The sequence below is a fragment of the Cotesia typhae genome, unplaced genomic scaffold, assembly GCF_013202065.1.
Source record: "Cotesia typhae breed Kobodo isofemale line unplaced genomic scaffold, CoteBio_Ctyphae scaffold_13, whole genome shotgun sequence".
In the NCBI taxonomy this organism is placed as follows: domain Eukaryota; kingdom Metazoa; phylum Arthropoda; class Insecta; order Hymenoptera; family Braconidae; genus Cotesia; species Cotesia typhae.
The window spans coordinates 19,070,669-19,091,247 of record NW_027423774.1 but is presented as its reverse complement, the minus strand read 5'-3'; the positions used below and the strand labels follow the sequence as shown (position 1 = coordinate 19,091,247).

The window sequence follows — 20,579 nt, the reverse complement described above, 5'->3', positions numbered from 1 at the left end:
ATTAATAAAAAAAAATTGATTAAATGAAACGGAAAATTAAAAAAGTATTTCTAATATCTGTTAATGAAATAAAAATTGTCAAAGTAAGAGCAGCTGACGGGACAGGTTATTTTGAACACAGCGTCGACATCAAAGTCATGTGGGAACCGATGTTTGTAAACATTCGCGGTCCATTCCAGCGGATCTATCTCCAGTCTATTGAAAACGTCGACCCGTGTAGTATTTTTTATTCCGCAACTATTCACAGCGTTACTTCCAAAATCAATTAAAGTTGACATAGATAAATAAAACAATTTAGAAACAACAAACTGATAATTAAATTTATTAATCATTTAGTATGAATTTAAATTTGGAGAAATTAAATTAATTTTGTAATTTGATAAATGATAAATGATAATTGATTGTTTACCAGAAATTATTGCAATTAATTGTCGAACACTGACGCCCAGAATAGCAATTAAGTAATCGGGTGAATTGCAATAAATTAATTCGATGAATTTAATTTAATTACTGGGACAACTAGATCGGAAGGATACGGAACAGAGTGATAACAGATGACAACAATTAAGTGGTTGTCGTAGTACTAGACTGGCTGAAACGCTGTCTGATGCGATGTGAATGGTACGAGATCGCAAGAAAAACTGGAAAGCTCGAGGCTCAGGTTGGAGCTTTACCACTCGACTGTGCGTGCACCGGCCGCCAATGGGAGGTGAGGATCGATCGTTGCAGTTCGCGCGCAAAATAAACCCAGACAGATTAGTTGAATAGATGTTAGTTGTTCATGCACGCCAGTGTGTCATTTTTTCTTCCTTTTGTGAGATAGTTCTTACATGCTTGTGATAAAGAATCAACTCGAGTTCACTTCATTAAAATGTTAAAAAGCTGTTCTGATTTTTGCACTATTCACCGAGAGAATATATAATGTGTATTCTTAGATTTATCTTTACTATCTAGTGAATTATTTTTAATTTTATAGATCTTACTCTGTAAATATAAAATATTTTATGTAAATTGTAATTTACTGAGGAAAATCCATTTAAAAATTTGAACGAAGGATAAAATAAAAAACTGGTGTAATTAGTGAAGCTTTTTCCTCACCGACAAATCTGAAATTAATTTCCTATTGTAAGAGAAAAAATTAATCAATAATTAGAGATAAAAAGTTTGTAAATTTACTAATCATTACCGCTATTTTTTTTTTTTTTTTTTTTTTTTTTTGTAAGTGTCATCTGCATAATTAATTTTGCATAAAATGTTCGTACAATTTGAGCGTAGTTTTATGGAAATTTTAGTAAAAAAATAAAATTCCATCTAAAAATTGACCCAGCCATTCCCAAAATTTTTGCATGAAATTCGACGCATAAAAATAAAAGAATTTTGTTTAAATATTAAAATAAATTTTTACAATCTGTCTTCAAAATAAATTTTTAAATTAAACCGCATATTTCAAATTGTGTATAAATATACGGCTAAAGTTATATGAAGGTATTAGTTTGCATAGAGTGAAACACCGCAGTTGTGATGATGATAATAGGTACATGTACACATTTCATAGTCAACTCGTCTAAAAAGTTTCGTTAATTGTCGTGTTATTGTTCCCCTTAATTATATTTCATGGAGAGCGCTTTATTAAACTCATGTGAATTTGTCATGTGGAGTGTCCAGTTGTCACTGGATTTATTATTTAATTCACTATTAAAATTCAACAGTACAATCGCTGGTGCATTTATTTATTCATAACACAGATAATAATTAATACAAAATAATAGCATTAATTTTGAAGACTAATTTGTCGTTAGTAAAGTAAATTTGACCTTTTAATGATAAAACTGGATAAATCTACATATTTCTAATAAGAATGCTTAAGTGTATTTAAATAGCAGCATATTCGTTGAATAATTTATTTTTTATTAAATTAATCTACAAAGAAAATATGTATAAAAAAGTAAATAATTTTTTTTAGATATAAATTCATTTTTAATTACAAAAATATCAAGAATAATTTTTCATTCGAATATTTTTAATATTTTAGAATAAATGGAATTTGATTTACTTTTTTATTTTAATGGAAACAAAATAATCTCTTTCTGGAAATGCAACATCAAAGATTTGTTGTATTTTACTAATAAGTGTACTTTGTGTAGTGAAATCTTTATGGGTATAAACAAAAAGAAACTTCGAAAAGACATTTTATAGGAGACTTTCCAGTTAAAATTTTAGTCTAGTATTTTTTTTTTTTTTTTTAAATTTAATACTCAACTCCATAAATAAGTAACCTACGCTTTCTATCCCGACATTGCTGATAAAACTTAACGGGTGAATGCGTATTAAGTCGAAAGAAAAATTATTTACGGCATACTGTAATGTCTACAGGCCTTGTCACGATAAACTTGTTGATCAAGTCGATAAACATTGGATGTACTTGTATGCACTTTGAGAAAATTAGTGTCCGAAAGCAAAATTAAATTTTGTAATCCAGAATAACATATTAAAATTATCACGATCGCTTGATAAATCCGTGCTGTTATAAATTCCTGAATGAGGATTACATCAGAATGAATGTTTGTAATTAATGTCAACATATTCGAATATTACCGTCAAAGATACAATAATTAATAAGATTTTTTTGCTAATTTAATTTATTATATAAATATTTTATTATTTTTAACAATTTCATTTTTCTATGCTCTTTGAAAAATGGCCATTCAACTTCAAAGGAAATTCGGATAGAGTAAACTTTCAAGAATTTTTCTTAGGTATTTCATTTATTTCATCCTTTCATCTCGATATTATAATTAAAAAAAAAAAAAAAAAAAAAAAAAAAAAACATAAATTGCACAAGCTGGATGAATTGCCACGTTTTTTCAATAATAAAAATCGCCATCAGAACTTAAAAAAAAAAAAATAACTAATAATTCTATCGAAAATTGAAGGAAAAATAATTTTCTTTATGATTGATAGTTTTAAATTCAGGCTATATAATAGTAATAATAATAATAATTAACAAACTAATCTTGCTTGCGGTAACTTAACGGGTGATTAATCTTGAATCGAACAGCTACAAATGGTCGATAATATCACGTTTTCTCGTTAGTCACACCGCGCAACAATTTGAAATTTATCAGGGTTAATTTAGTCTTTATATATTAAAATTAATATCCTTGATAGAACTTTTACAAATCCTTTAAACCACAATTATATCGTTTCAACATCTAGAGTCTAAAGTCGAGTAATACTTTGTTTATTTTGATTCTTTTTGGGTATTAAAGTCGCTCGGTAAAATTTAGCAGTACAATGAAACATTGTTCAACTAAAAGATTGGAACAATTGAAATAAACTTTTGAATTTTTTTCCATTAACGGCTCTGTGTTTTAGTTAAAGCCCCGCAAAGGTTCGTTATAGCTCGTAGTAAACAAAAATAACTCGGATGAAAATAGGTACTTATGTTAGAACGACGCTTTGGCCCTGGTGCGTCTATCCGGATTTAGCAGTTAGTATTAACCCGGCTTATGTATCAGAAAGGTTGTTTGCTGATAATCTTACATTTTATTTCGTTTTAATTGTTTTTCCTCACACGGAATATTAAGAAAATTACGACGCTCGAGTTTTGAAATAAATTCTTGACGGATTTTGCACGAAAGTTAATTTAATAACCGACAGAAATAAGTTCGTGCCAAGTTGGATCTATAAAATCAAAAGGTTTATTGTTTAAAGTTATTTCTGAATTTTTTTAGTCTCAATAAAAAACAATTGTTTATTTTTACTCATTACGAGTTTTGCGGTGTAATCACCACAAAAATATATTTGACTGAATAAAATTAGTAAAAATATATTGTAAAAAAAAAAACTTGTAAAATTATACAAATTTTATAAAAAAAAAATTCTTTTTTAATAATTGATGCAAAAATTTAGGATTAATCAAATTTACTTAATCTTTGAGTGATTGGAACAAATTAATAAATTTAGAATTTATTTATAATTATGTAAAAAGCTATAAATATCATAATATAAAATTTTTTGATCAAATTAATATACTTGAGATTTGATAAAAAATTAATTAAAATTGTCAAAGGAAATATTTTGAAATTACTAAATACAGGAAATACTCATTTAATTGCACCCTGACAGAACGGCAATATTCTACTAATTGAAAAGATTAAATGTTCAACAGAAATTTCATGCATTAATTTGAAAAATAATCTCTTAAAATGAAAATATGAATATATATTTCAAAATAACATGGATGTTTTTCAGTTGAAATAAATGCTTAATCAGCAAAGTATTAAATTATTCATGTAAAAGCTATATTTTCGGATTGAAAGTTAGTGAATGCTGTAATGCCATTAATTAAAGCCATCAATATGAATTATTCATACTCGTCATTTTAAAAAATCTGAAAACTAAAAATAGTTTAATGATATGTCAAGTAATTTAATCCGAATATCGACAGACGAGAATTATTTTCCGAGTTGTTAAAATCTGGATCTAGAGATAGAACTTAATTTATAGCTGTTGTATTATCGATGTGACATTTTCGTTTCAGCGCAAAATTATGGAAAACTCTAATGGAATAGAATTTTACCGAAGAGTCTGTTCATCGGAGACGATTTATTCCGGCAAGCGAGGCTTCTTCAAGGATTTCGTCGAGTCAATACGCAACAGTATTCATGACTCGTGGATTGACAATGTCTTTGGAGCATTGAGTCAAGATAACGAGCGTGTACGCTGTGTTCTCTCTGACGCAAAAATAAAACACATTGTCTCGGGAATCCTTAGCAGAGTAAAACCTCTGTTTAGAGACAAAGATGATAAAATTTCAACAAGTAAAAGACTCGAAGGTTTTAAATTCATTAATGCGAATGATTATGAGAGAGCGCTGCTTTGTTTCAGTCAGGCAGTGCTTAGAGCACCTTATGCTGGTACATTCAATTTTCTATTTACTAAAGAATCGTTTTATTTGCATGTTAGAAAAATACAAATTCAATTAATTATTGATAATAATTAATGGATTGAAATTTACAGGGAAAATTAAACCTTCGAAAGAGGATTTAAATCTCGGGCTTGCTTTGCTAGCCAGAGCCGAAGCTTTAATGGCTTTAAGAGAATATGAATTTGCAATTAGTGACCTAGAGGCTATTGACTTTGACTTACCAAAAAATTTAAGGTAATATATAAATATTTAATAATAATAACAATTATTTTCTGTAATGATAAAATTTTAGTATAAATCTTTTACAATTTTATTACTTCAATTAAAATTTTATGAAGAAAACAGTCGTTACTGTTAATAAAAAATTTTACGCAGTAAATGCAACAACCTAAACCCGTATTTTTTCGTGTACATACATTTTTATACGTAAATAATTAATTATAAATCGATAAAAAAAAATTTCATGCAGACAGTGATGATTTATAGTCTATTAAAAAATGAATATTGCAAAACCATTTTGAGATATAATAATTCCGGTTAGTGAATCTTTTTGCTGGTACATTTCGAGGGAACGTAATCGGATAGGTATACATTAGGTTCATGAAATATATATGTATGAAATATAGGAGTGACATGTAGAGCTGAAGGATACAGTAGTATGACCGCCAAGGGAATTAATATCCAAAGTTAGAGCAAGTTAAACGTGAATTCGTATATGGAAATGTTTGCTCTGTTAAATCGGTAGTCTGAATTACGAACCTGCTCGTCGAACTCAATTGTTTTCGCTTGTGTAAAAACAACCCTGTGTTCTATACACACGTTATATTTTATTCTCTTTTGTGTGGTAGTGCTTGTTATTAATAATAAAAAAATAACGCTCGTAGTCTTGTTACTCCCGCGGTTGTAAATTGAAGAGAAAGGTTTTAGTAGTTATAATTATTATGATCCTCAGTTTACTGGAGTACAAAAAAAAAAATTTATCGAATTAACTGCTGACAGAAAAAAAAAAAAATGAAAAGTTTTTTTTTATAAAAGCACGCGGCTTTTGTCATGCTAATAGAGGGTGGTCGGATGAATAGATTACCCGAGCGCGAAAATCTCGATATTTTTTATTTATTTTTTTATGAGGCCAAATTGATAGGAAGTTGATGCCGTGCTGATCGGAAGCATCTCTTGCGAAAATTTTTATCCTTCGTATCATTTTGTTTTAAAATAGCGAGTAAACATGCAGAGCTAGATCGATTATAAACACGCACATCTGTTGAAGATTTTGACTAAAGTTAAGTCTTTTCGCTCACGCAACGCTTACCGGAAAAGTAATAAATGAAACAACCAAGACCTAATAGGTAGAGTGAGATTAAAATTTTTCAAGTATGTTTAAGGTTAATTTGGTTGTTATGTTACAAAAAAAAAAAAAAAAAAAAAAAAAAAAACTGGAAAGAAAAAATTATTTTAATACTGCAGTAGAACAATGAGTTTTACGTTTGAATTTTATTAAAATAATAACCATTCCTTTGAAAATGACATCTCATTTTGATTCAACAAAAATTTCCTTCATAATGTCAAGCTGTTTCTTACATTATTTACACTTCCACAAACTTGCATTTTCCAGCCAAGATCCGACCAACGGGATACCCACCAAATAATTTATTCTTGTGGCATTTAAAAACAGACAAATATTTTTTTATTTATTTTCAAAGAGTCGTGACCAGTTTTTTAATAATTTAAATCTTTGTTTTATTTTAAAAATAAATTTTTCATAACAAAATTCTTTTAAAAATAAAATTATAAAAAATTTTACCAGGTTTTATCGATCATCTAATTCTAGCACGAATTAACCGTCTTATGGGTCATAAAAAAAGTGTTTTTTGTACTTATACTCTACTGTGTTCTTGCAGTAGTATTTTCTCGAATTAGAAAAAGCCATCTTGACAAAATAGCCGAGTACAAAAAATAAAACAATTTTTTTTCCTCACATATCGTCTTGTTTTTCCGGATGATTACCGTCTCAGTATCTAAGTACATTGCACGTGTGTGTATTGTATACTTTTCACTCGAGTGGAGTCAACGGCACGTTTAGATTTGGACAAACAATGCAGTAGTAAATTTAAGAAAACAATGAAACTCCATAAAGAAAGTATTTAATTATAAACGAAATAATTTTTCGGTAACAATAGTAGGTACCAAATAAATAACCGCGATAATGAATTTTTTTTATAAAACAGCTATAAATTTACCCGGAATAAATAAATTTTTCGATAAAACAAATGGAAATACGTTCAAGCTCAACATCATTTGCACTTTTATTATCCCGAATCAAGCTGCACGAATGTACTGCTTAGATGATTAATGTTACTGTAGGAGTCACGGAAAGACGTCAGCATTAATGCAGAACTATCGATTATCTAATTGAGAGAACAAGTGCATAATTAATTTATACATTTAAAACGGTTTGTAATGCTTGATCTCAAATATTTAAGTTCACAATATTGCAATCAAATGTCAAAATTTTAAGAATAGAAAAGGCCAGAGTCGGGGCGACCTGAAATTGCTAAAAAAAATTATAGAGCTCTTAAAAAGCCATAATTTGCCAGTTAACAATCTATATTATTAAGAGAATAAACAAATTTTTTTGACCGGTGTATTTATATGATAAAATAAGTTTTTATTGTTAAATTTGGTGTCGTTGGAAAAGTCTTGACCTCGAGTTGTGTCTATACAAGGTTTTATATCATTCTCACCAACAGTCAATTTATAATGATGAGTATTTAGGCGGCATTCGAAAATGCTCTATCTTTAGAGACATAATTAAGAAATGACTCTGTATCTAGTGAACTATTAACATTTTCAAAGATATAAGCTCATCCCGATGTTACACTCATCAAGACCTTTCATTTGAGTACCCACATCAATTTTTCATATATTTATATATATTATATATATGTATATATGAAAAATATATCAAAAATGGATGTGGGTACTCAAATGAAAGCTCTTGATGAGTGTAACATCGGGATGAGCTTATATCTGTAAAAACTTCAATAGATAAAAAAGTACAGTGCAATTTAACAAAAGTCATTATTTAATAAAGTAAAATTTTATTTACAAGTCACGGCAGTCACACAGTGACTCCAAGGTTGCTAGTATTTTTTATTAATAAAAATTGGCAATAATTTTATGGCTGTTGTAAAAAATGACCAAAGTGAAAAAAAAACATACTGAAAATCCTTTAAAATTGAATTTAAAAATAAAAAAAATATTAAACAAGTCACACGATAATATAGTTACTTTATCAAGTTATTTTACAGAGAAATGAAAAGGCTTTGCAGTGCTATACACCAGAGAAACGTCCTTTGCGCTGGATATTGCGGTATTTTGCCAGGACTATAATAATATCACTGCTAGCAGCGGGGTTAGTTAAAATTAGATGGCCCGCGTAATTGCAATCACTAAATAACTCATGTAAAATTTTGTTTTATTGATGAAAATATAACATTAAAGTGAAAGATAACTAGAGTAATAATGCGTTTAATTTTAATTTTGTAATTTCTGAAAATTAACTAAAGTTACAGAGGAATTCTCTTTGACGCTGATATACTACGCACCATACTCCGTTATATTACGATTCACAAATAGTTTTCCTCTCTAAGCTGTATAAATTTATAAACTTTTGATGAAAACTGACACTATAAATACAGTTAGTAACTTTAGCTGTCAGTTTATCTATTTGTTCTTCTAGAAGAATTTTTATTCACTAAAAAACTATTTAAATAATATTACTTTCAGAGAACAACTGGAGCAGAAATTGCAGGAGTGTTACCGTCTTGTTGAAGAGTCGAAAAAATCAATAAACACTTACAAATCTAATGACGGAGAGGTGAAAAATAATTACAGGAAACGTAAGTTTTTTTTTTTTTAATTAACAAAATTAAAGAACGATAACTTTTGTTATTGCTCAAGAAATTTATATTTTTCTTTTTTACTTTGATGAATATTGATCAGCTTTCTATTTTTGAGTTCAAGTGCTCTAAATAACTTTAATTGTACATTTTAACCTTTTTGTTCGGTAAGTGATGATGTCAATTTTTTTTAGGATTATTTTTAGTTACCTCCAAAAAAAAAAAAAAATATGCTTTTGTACTGAAACCGGAAGACATGAGTTAACAAATTGGAATTCGGCCAAATCCCATAAAAATTTTTATTCCAATACTTAATACGTCAGAGTAATATTTATGTGATAGAAAAGGTATGACCGATGTTGAATAGAAAGATATGGATGTCTCAGAAATTTTGAATGATCTGTTTACTAAAATTTGATACGATAAATTTTATGAAATGAGTGTACAGTATTTATTGACAGCAAAAGCCGGGTGCGAATGAACTATTTGAATAATTTGAATTGCTAAAATACTGTAGGTCTTTTGCTGCACGATTTTTGTAGACGTAAAAATGGGTAGAACCGGAGTCTTTACGTTTGAAACTCGCAAAAAGCTTAGCGTCATAGGTGTTCAGAGAATCAATAACTTCAAAACTCTGTTTCTGTTAACGAAAAGCGATTGTTGTGTTAAAATTTAAATGAAAAACAAAAATTGAATCTGCTGGAAAGAACAACCGATAGGTATTGAATTTTTTTACAAAGCCACAAACTTTAATATAATTTGAAAAGCTCCCGATAATTGACATTTCATCGGCTGATAGGAGAGAAGAAAATGTATTCAAGCGAACAAATAATACAGATTCTGAGTGTTTTTTCATTTGCTTAAAATTAATCTCAGTTTTTTGGCTGTTAAATTATTTCAGCATATTGGATTGGTTAATAAAATAGTGAATTTTTTATGATTAAGAATTTTCGCTTTTAAAGTTTAATAAAAGTTCCAATATACACAGAAAGAAAGAAAATCTTGAGTCAAGCGTAAATTTTTTTAAATCGAAAAAATCTTAAGGAAGATTGAAAATTTCTTGAATGAAGTTAAAATTTTTTGAACGAAGTTAAATTTCTTTAAGCCAAGAAAATTTCTTCTTGCTCCAAAATAACTTCGGTCTTCCTTATAATTTTCTTAGTTCAAGAAATTTTTTTTTTCTGTGTACGCTTCGATCACCCTTGTTAATTAATTGTGTAGGGAACAATTTCGAAATCTAGTATATCGATTATTTAAATCCGATGAATACCCGATATATCTACAAAATCATGTACTATTATATCTGTTGGATAATATCTCAGTACTGAACAATTATGCTATTGATGATTTGTCTCATCTAATTACTGTATCTCTGATAATAGACGGAGATCAATAGCTCCCAGTTCCTACACTGTTTCCCGAAGTTACTTCATAAAATTTCATTATTATAATTATTATTATTATTATTACTAAAAATACATAAATAACAATAATATTTTATTTTTTGATTTATTTTAATGACCGAAGGACTACAAGTCCTCTAACAGCCAAGACTCAAAATTTATTTTAATAATAATAATAATAATAATAATAATATAAAAAAATGTTAGTTGCAAATATGAAGAAGAATCATATAAAAATCTGCATATATTATTCGATCATTTGATTGGAATTTATTATAACTTTTTTTTTCTCACAGCAGGTGACAACAAAGTTTTTAAGCTCTATTGAGTTGAGTGACGTTACAAAAGTAATCTTTCTGTGTCAATATTATACGAATATTTAAATAAAAAATTTCCGGAGAAAAATTCATAGATAAATAAAATTATTTTACAATATGTCGATCAAATACATTTTGAATTATTATCTAAAGGTACTCATCCGTATCTCACGGTTATTTTATTTATTTTACATTCAATAAAACAATAGAATTAACCGGATGAAAAGATGTACAATGCTTGATTGCAACTTTAATTATTTGTTACGAATTAAACACAGCTTTAGGGGATTTGAATTGTAATTCTTCGTTATAAAAATATTATTCATTAATGGAGAATTTTTAACGAGAATTTTTCCTTTGTGGTATTTATGCAAATAGAGATGAAAAATGAGCGTGGATTAAATAAGAGCAAGTATAAAAGATCCTTTAATTTAAAATGTTATTTCAATTGAAATCGACGAAGAACTTTAACGCCCACAATATCGGGTGTAAAATATATGTTTATTATCTACTCTATTGCTTTAATGGAACGGGGAAATATTATTTTCATTTTTATTGAAATTTTTTATTTTAATAAACTTACGAATTATTGAATAAAAATAATTGCCTAAAATATATTAAATTCAAGTAGCCTTTATCGTTTCAAAAACAATTTCCTTTATAATATCAATTTGATTGAACGAAAATAGAAAAACTAATTTTTATCGACTTGAATTAGGTATAAAACCAGATAAGTAATCGCGTTAAAAAAACAATCTTTGAATGTACTGATTTAATGAAAAAAACCCCTTACGTGTATTTTTGTTCCAAATCGAATATCCTTCAATTTTAAATTAAATTTAAAATGAAATAAATTAATTTTTAATTACTCTGAAATTCATTCACGTTAATTTCATTTACAGATACAATATTGACATTTTATGAGTAACAATACTTTAATTCAATAAAACAATAAGTAATAACAAACAAAGCAACAATGGAAATAATATCACAAGAAATTGAAAGTAATACCTTGTCTTATTGAATTGCGGATACAATTACATTGAGGTACATTCAAATGTATCTATGCAAATTGCAACGAACCCTAATTTTGCCCACATCGTATTAATTCAGTATATTTACATGTTATGCATACGTTTGCTAAAAATCGATAAATTATCATAATGTTAATTATTTCCAACACCAAGATGATTAATATTCTTGTTAACTCGCTACTGCTAACAACACAAACTTTAATATTGTTCTACATCTTAGAGGAATCCTTTAATTTTTAATTTTCGGCGCCAAAAAAAAAAAACCAAATTACCTTTACGGTCAATTGGTTTATTCCGGAAGTCCGTGAGCAATCAAGAATCTCAAAAAACTGATCAATTGTCTTATATTTTATTTTTGGTAATTTATTTACAACAAAAATATTCAATCAAAAATTTTTTTTTAAATTATTTGTTGATACAAGACGAAATAAAAAACTTATAATTTTTTCACACTTCGTACAGAAGTAGGAAATTTCAATTTCCGCGTTTTCTTCAACTCGAGTAAGCAATTACAAACATAGTTTTGCCCTAGTTTTCTTTTGTTCCTCAATGCGGTGTGCAATCTACTATTTATTTATCTTTGTTTTCGCTGGAGTATGTAATAAACTTTATTTGTTAAAACCCAACTCATCAAACGTATAAAAAATAGCAGTTTAATCAATGCTTCTGTACATATTTTTGACACATATATTTATGATCAAATTTCTTTATAACCAATGAATTATTAAATTTATTTTAAAATAATTTTCCCACTGTTTAAGTGACACTGTTTTAAAAATACATTTAATTAAAAGTTTTCTCTAAAATCCAAGTTAATGTACTTGGCAAGTGCGATACAAAAAAAAATGTAATTACAAAATGAACTAACTTGTACATAAATTCATTCCAAAGTTTCATTTGAATTATTTATATTATCTGAAACAAATAAGAAAGTTTGTAGATTCATTATTATCTCCCTGTTTAAAAGTGTCTAGAAGCGAATAAGATGTAAAAAAAAAAAATGTTTATACTCAGTAAAAAGGACCGTAATCGATTCTTATCACGTAGAGACAAAGAAGGAGTGATCGATTTTTTGTAAGACAAATGCCAGAGCAGTATAAACGCGAACAAAGAGTTATTTATATTCATCATGAAAGATATAAATTACATGCCGCTAAATTCGGTTGGTACATTATATAATATATAATATATAATATATAATGCATAGCTTGCTATCATTTAACAACTCCATCACAATGGAATTGCAGTCGATAATAGATACCGCGGGAAACAACTATTTGCAGCGCAAGTTGCCGTAATTTCATATAAAAGTACATAAAATAAGAGGGCAGCGAAAGTTTGTTTAGTTGCGGTTACTGAAAGTTTATTTTATGAGCAGTTAATTTCATTTGCACTGATAGTAATGCGAATAAGCATGTTTGCATGAGCACTTGAAATATTCCCGAACTTGTTTGATCACCGACGGCATTAATATTCGGACTGTGCAGGCAAAACATTGCGCCGAGATGCTCAGTTTCTATTCGATCTAATTAATGGGTGGGTAATATGGTATTTTGATAGCTCGATTATTATTTTGACGGGTGTTAATTATCTAGATTGACGTAAGGAAATAATAAGAGACGAAGCTGGAAATTTTGTGATGGGAAGAAATTAAACTGACAGGTTGAAATTTTGTTCTTTATTTTGACAGCTATACTGAAAAAATTTACTTGAACAAGGAAAATAATTTTGATGAATATTAGCTTCTTGATTTGAGTAGAAAAATTCTTAAACTAAGAAATTTTTTTTGGTTTGAGTTAACTTAACTTGATTCAATAATTTTCCGTCTTAATTCAGACAATGAAATTTTTCAAAATTATTTTTTTGATTCAAAAAATTTTTTTCTAGTTCAAGTTAATTTTTTTTTAGTTTAAAAATTTTTCAATTGATCTAAAGAAATTTTTAGTTCTTTACTCACATTATAAATTATTTTGAATGAATTTTTTTGCACTTTGAGTATTAAATGAGTGGAATAATATCAACAATAACACTTTTTTATGACAGTAGATACTTTAAAAAACACTATTTTTTCTAGATAGTATAAAAAAACCGTTTCGAAAAAATGTTTCGGTGGACGTCGGGTTGTCTGTATGTGCGGATGATGTATGTGGTCATGATAACGCCTAAAACACTTCATTTTTTTTTTTTTTTTTTTTTTTTTTTTTTTATTCACTTCAGTATAATTCTAAGTAATGGCCTATTTAAAATTCGGAAGCTAAAGTCATTAAAAAAACCTTTTTTTTAAATATAAAGAACTGTACCAAGCCAGGATTTGAACCTGGATCTTCTGATTGCATGTCAAGTCTTTTACTACCTAAACTACCAGATTCAAGAATTATAAATTATTAAAATTTATTCATTTATTTATTTATTTATTTAATGATAATTTTGAAGCCATTAATTAAAACTGATAATAAGATGTCTAAATAAGACATGCATACAAAGTTTGAAATAAGTTATACAATGTTATGTGCATTCTTCAACTTAACTTCAGGCGACATTAATAAAGATCATAAAGTACTTAAATAAGATAATATATTAAATGTAGAAATGTATTTTATCATTGCACATTACTACTAAAATTAATTTATAGTTTTAATTAATGGGCTCAAGATTGAAAAGCTCGGAGAGAGCTTTAATAAAAAAAAAAATTTATAAACTTTTCCCTTTTAATAGCTTAAATATTTTACTACGGTACTTAACGTTCCTTTTACAAGTGGCCAGCTTTGTGAGGATCAGAATCTTCAAAGATCTATTATTTAGTTCGCGTGGAGCATTTGTAAGCTCTATTGTTTCTTTTGAAAAAATAAATAGTGAAAAAAATCAGGAATAAATTAAAAAAAAAAAAATAATCTACTGTGAATTTTTCTTGGGCGTTAATTTGGGCAATAATACGCTACAGATGAAGAGATAAGGTGAATTTAACATAGTGCTTGAATAAATTATTTTTTTTTACTTTGCACTCCAGATTCTAATATAATCCCGACATGTAATTTGAATGTTAGATCAAGTGTCATTGTAATGAAGAATAATCTGCTTTCTTTGCGGCGGAAAATCACTGAGTAAGAACGAAAATAAAAAATTACTTGGTGTATGACATTTATTGTTGTTATCAATCATATTATGTCATTTATAATACATGTAATTTTAAAAAATCCTATTTTAAATGACATTTCATCCAGAGCTTAAATTTAACAGTAATTTAAATAATTTTAATGCTTGGGCTAATTAAAAATAATCAATCAATTGTGATAAACTTCAATGGAATATTTATCATAAAATAATAATTAAATTTACAAATACCCGGTTTAATAGCCATTAATTGAGTTAATGATGAATATAAAAATAATAATAGGTTTGTATTGAATTCAGATAATTTTTCAACTCACGTTTCATTCTATGAAAACTTTTATGTATGCTGGATATATAGTCTAGAAAATTTGAATAGTAAAATATATACATTACTTTATTGCGCGATAGATGTCGAAGGCTTTGTAGAAATACTTCCTTACTATAAATGACAAGAAAAATATAAAAATAAAGTTTTCTTTTACAATCCTGCAGAGAAATTGAGAACAGGAATTTTTATTGAAAATATCATGTATTTTAATAGAAACTAAAAAAATTAGTAGTACAACATATTTTTTGTCGTTAAATTGTAAATTTTTCCAAAACTATACATCATTATTATCTTGTAATTTGAGAAAGAAGCAATTTGAGCTTCATAGTAGAAGTTTGGGAGAAATTGCTGAAATTTTATGCCAAAATTCAAACATTTCCGAGGGTTTTTACGATTTTTAAGACTTTGAAATGTCGGAGATATTATAATTTCATTTAAACTTCGACGCTACCAAATAGAATGGAATTCGTGCAAATCAATTCAATAATTCAATCAAATTTCAAGTCTAGATCTAAAATACAATTATATTAAATGCTCAGCGGAGCGGATGGATTATAGCTAGTAATAATAATAATTCTTGCTAATTGGTTTTTGTAGTATATTACATATATTATGTAATGTAATGTGATGTTGTTAAATAAATTATTCAAATATATTATGTGCAATGTGGCTAAGTGAGCTATTATCATGACATTTCACGGATTTAAATTTAATTAATAATTATCCAATATTGTTTTCTTCTGTAAGAGATGTAGAAAAAGTCTATGGGCAAATTTTACGATAGCTCATCTCACAGGGATTAACGAAAGTGGGTGTTAACATTCAAATTTTTTTCTTCGTGTCAATTATTATTTATTTTTGAAAGAAAGCCAAGCAAACATTATAATGATCGCACATTGAAAGTTACAATGAATATTACCTGGAATAATTACATGGATAAAAGGTAAATGCTGATTCGATGAAATTTGAAATTTGTGAAATTCAAAACAATACTCTAATAAAATTTCAAGTTTAGATCTAAAAATACAATTCTATAAAATGCCCAGCGAAACGGACGGGTAATAGCTAGTGTTTTTTTTTTAAATACTATACTTTGTATTATTTTTTATTGAATGGCTGCAAGAAGTTTCGTCTACATCCTACCGATGAACAAATAAATAATAATAACAATAAAAGATATCAAGTACTTAGCGATGATTGAAACAGTTTTATTTTTTTAATCAACAAACAAACTTTTGATGAAAATCCAAAACATTAGAATATAAACAACAGAGAGATAACAATGATAAAAATAATAATAATAATTTGTTGATACTTCTTGACAGCGGTTTTCCCGGAGCTGACTGGGGGCTTACATCGATCGTTACCCGGTATTTCGAAGCTCGTCGAAATCCAGGCGACAATAGAAGCTGGCAAGCACGCAGTTGCTGCTAATGATGTTAGAATTGGAGATGTATTAGCGCACGAAGCGCCCCTGGCATCGTGTCTCTTACCCGAGTATTACGGTACACATTGCCATCATTGTTTTATAAGGCAAGTTTTCTGTTTTCTGTTTTTATTCATCACAAATTCAGTCCCTCACTTTTAGTTATTTCTGTCACACATTCACCCATCTAAAGTTACTTATCTTCCAAGAGCATTATTCACATTTTACTTTCAGCATTTAACATTTCAACTTCAGTTACTTTCCATCCCAACAAAGAGATCCAGTGTCCTCAAGGATTACTTACTCTCCAACATCAAACTCTGTAAATCTTATTACAATCTAAGAACTTTTCATTCTTCTTACCGCGAATTAAAGTTTAAATTGGCCATTGAGGTCGCTGGAAATACTAATAGTCAAAAATATTCACGAGTTAATAGTCTCATCTGCTGAATGAGAGGAAATTATAATACCTTTTAACATATGTAAGCTTTTAAGTAGAGCTGCAATATATCTTATTTTCCTTTAATTTATCACAATCCAAATATTTGCTTCCGATTAAAAGCTTTTTATTCCATAAGCTTACTTTCGAAAGCGACTTATGAGCTCGATGGAAAAAAATTTTTTTAATTAAGAAAAAAATTTATTCTCTTTAAATATTTATAAAAATCTGTTTCAAGTATTAATTATTATAATTATCATCAAATTGCCCAACTCTTGAATTAAAGTATAATATTTACTCGGTAAAGTTTTGATAATAGCGACAGTTCGTTGGATAAATCAACGGGTAAATTCAGAGATTTTATACAACTTTGAGAAGATTATAATAACTTCATGAGCTGATTACAAACCACGTTAATTACCTATCTATTGATCCTATTCTTGTAATGTCCTAGTTTACCGATGTTCAAAATTACTTCGAGTCATCAAAATTACTTCGATGAGAAAATTATGTATCTAATTAAAAATAGATTAATTTTAATAATGGAACCAAACTGTTGATACAAAATCTGCAGAGAGATGAATATTATTTTGATATACAAGCGATTTTGTCTGACATATATATGCGTAATACTTGCAAGGCTCATCACTTATGATTAAGCTGTTATGAATATATTCTACCTTAGAGTATTACCAGAATTTGATTTACTAAAAGTGAATCACTAAGACATACATCATAATATTGTAATAGCACAGATCAATTTATGCAAGCTTCCACTTGTAAGTTTTTTTTTAAATTTGATTTTTAAACATAAGTCGCACAGCGGCGGAATGAAATTACTTTTTATTTACTTGTAAATAATTTTTCTATTGCAATATTTTTATCTTTTAAAATTTTTTTATAAGTTACGGATTAGTTTTATCAAAAAGTACTTCGTTAATTAATTTCACTAATGATATCTCAGCATGACCATCGGGATAGAACTTGATAGATAAAATTGATAGGTAATTACAGTAATGGTGTCATGCTCAGAGTCAATTAACTCAAAAATTCAATTTAATTTCGGTAATTAAATAAATAAAGTTTTTGTTTAAAAAAAATTTTTTTTACTAAGGTTAATATTTTTTTATTAATAATTTTTTAATAGTATTAATGACGAAAATATTGAAAAAAATTTTTATAAAATTTGGTCTTTTATTTTAATTAAAAAAATAACAATAATTTTATTATTTCAATTTATTATCATAGATTTATTTAACAAGAAAATCTTCGATCATAAAATTAAATTTTTAAGCCGTTTACGCGTGTAAGTGAAATAATAACTCAAAGTACAGTACAGGGAATCAAACAGGGTATATAATTCGAAAGTTTTAAACTACTTGATAACTGAGTAATTTAATGTTGAGTTCAGCTGAAGAAACTTTAAAAGTTTTACTTTTTGATATTAGACAGAATAAATTTAAGACTTGTCATGTATTTAAAATTTTAAACTTTTGACATTTTTCTATTACTAACTTTTTTTTTTTTTTTATTTAAATAAAGGCTGAGAGCTCCACTGGGATGTTCAGTGTGCAGCAGTGTAGCCTTCTGCAGAAAAAAGTGCCGGGATGAAGCTGTACAAACTTATCATAAATACGAGTGTAAACTCCTCGTTCTGCTTATTGGTAAATTTATATTTAAATTTATACTTTAATAAAACGAAAAAATAAAAAAACTATTTTCTAGGATCCGGAATGAGCATCCTTAGTATGCTGGCACTGAGGATGGTTACTCAAGTGGGGCTGCAAGGGTGTCTGCAATTGTTCCAGCGGGTGTGTGAAAAAAATGCTGTAAATAATGTTAACTCAGAAAAGTGCCAGGGCAACTTGAGTAAATCATCGAAACGCCGGTTGAGAAAAAAAAAGCTCAAAGAAAGTTCTCAGCAAGCTTCACCCGACACCCATTTCTCGGTTAAGACTGAAGAAGAGTTCAGTAAAAGGGAAAATTTAGACGACCGAGCGTACGATTTGGTGACTTTGGACTCAAAGCGAACAAACTTGGACTTTTTCGAGCGCACGCTAATGGCGATATTTCTCGTGAAATGTCTCCAGCGAGTTGACTTTTTAGAAAATATTTCCCAAGGTTTCTATTTTATTTTTTACTCCGCGTATTTACTCATTTAATTAATATTTACCTTACAAAAATATTTTTTTTTATTTATTTATTTATTTAATTTTGATCCTAGAACAAGTGCTAAGGACCGTCATAATTAAATACATTTTATAATGAGTACATATTAAAATTGATGTATATAATATTGGAATAATAGAACATAATAGAATTGATTAATTATAGATAGTATAACATAATAATTAACTACCAGCAACCTTTCAGTCACTGTCTAACTGTCGTGACACGTTTTGCTTCATTAAATAATAACTTTTGTTAAATTGCACTGTAATTTTTTAACTATTGACATTTTCAAAGATATAAGCTCATCTTGATGTTACACTCATCAAGAGCTTTCATTTGAGTACCCACATGCATTTTTGATATATTTTTCATATATACATATACATAATATATATAAATATATGAAAAATTGATGTGGGTACTCAAATGAAAGGTCTTGATGAGCGTAACATCGGGATGGGCTTATATCTTTGAAAATGTCAATAGTTCACAAGATACAGAGTCATTTCTTAATTATGTATCTAGAGATCGAGCATTTTCGAATGCCGCCTAAATATTTATCATTATAAATTGACTATTGGCTTTAAGACATTAACTTGCCAACTTTAGACTATTTTTAATAGCAATAATTTATATTTATTTTATCTATGAAAATATATAAAAATTTTTCATATACATTTTCAGCGAAAATTCATATAAATATTTTATATATTTGCTCATATGTTCTCATATATATTTTTTCCACGGGGTTTTTTGCCTGTTTGTTTATACACGGAAAAAAGGAAAATAGAAAAATAACATTAAATTATGTAACGTGGCGCTCCGTGATGAAAACTGGAAAAATTATAGTTTCAGATTGTAATTATTCCAGATTATATAAAAATTACATTGTAAAATGTAATATTAACATTGAAAGCTCTGAAAATAAACATTCAAAGTTTGAATTTAGAAAAATTTAATTTTTTTAGTTTTGAATACAACGGGACACTTATTACTATTTATAATGTAATTTTTCGAGTTTTCTTTTAATTGTAGTTTTTATATTGAATTTTTTTGTTAAAATTTACTCTATTGTTATTGGTAACAGATTCACCGACTGGAAATGAAGTAGCTGTTGCGGCGTTATTGTTACAAAACCTCCAATTATTGCAATTCAATGCCCACGAAATTTTCGAAACACGTGTTAGTAACGAGCATCGATTTCGCGGGAGCAAAACAGTTTATCTTGGGGTTGCAATTTATCCAGGAGTTGCTCGTTTCAATCACGATTGTTATCCAGCCGTAACTAGGTAACTGTTTTTAATTTAAAGTCTGCTAATTAGTAACTACTACACTCTCTGTTTTCTCATGTTGGCTCGCTCTTTAAATAGCTGCATTTGTTTGCGCTCTTGGTGATTTTTTGTCTCGTCGTTTCTTTGTGACAAATTTTATTTCATTATATTTATGACGGAATAAAATTTGTTTTAAAAAAAAAAAAATTGTAAGTAATTAGCTGCTATAAAATTCTTTCGGGTGAAAAC

At 27.9% G+C, this 20,579-nt stretch overlaps 1 protein-coding gene across 5 annotated transcripts in view; it reads left to right on the top strand.

The window, feature by feature from the left end:
- Window positions 1–20,579, top strand: part of LOC141534322 (SET and MYND domain-containing protein 4) — a 62,006-nt gene that overhangs the window by 37,104 nt on the left and 4,323 nt on the right. For 4 of the 5 annotated variants that reach the window (XR_012480398.1, XR_012480397.1, XM_074253613.1 and 1 more), the window contains exons 4-10: window positions 4,544–4,919; window positions 5,023–5,164; window positions 8,717–8,829; window positions 16,348–16,555; window positions 18,430–18,551; window positions 18,613–19,008; window positions 20,147–20,348. Coding sequence is in view for 3 of the 5 variants with exons in the window: in XM_074253613.1 (XP_074109714.1) it covers window positions 4,553–4,919; window positions 5,023–5,164; window positions 8,717–8,829; window positions 16,348–16,555; window positions 18,430–18,551; window positions 18,613–19,008; window positions 20,147–20,348 (1,550 nt within the window). In the remaining 2 variants the exon portion in view is untranslated. Of the gene's footprint in view, window positions 1–3,532; window positions 3,700–4,543; window positions 4,920–5,022; window positions 5,165–8,716; window positions 8,830–16,347; window positions 16,556–18,429; window positions 18,552–18,612; window positions 19,009–20,146; window positions 20,349–20,579 lie in introns of those variants that run through there. The other variant, XM_074253614.1, reaches the window with a different exon arrangement.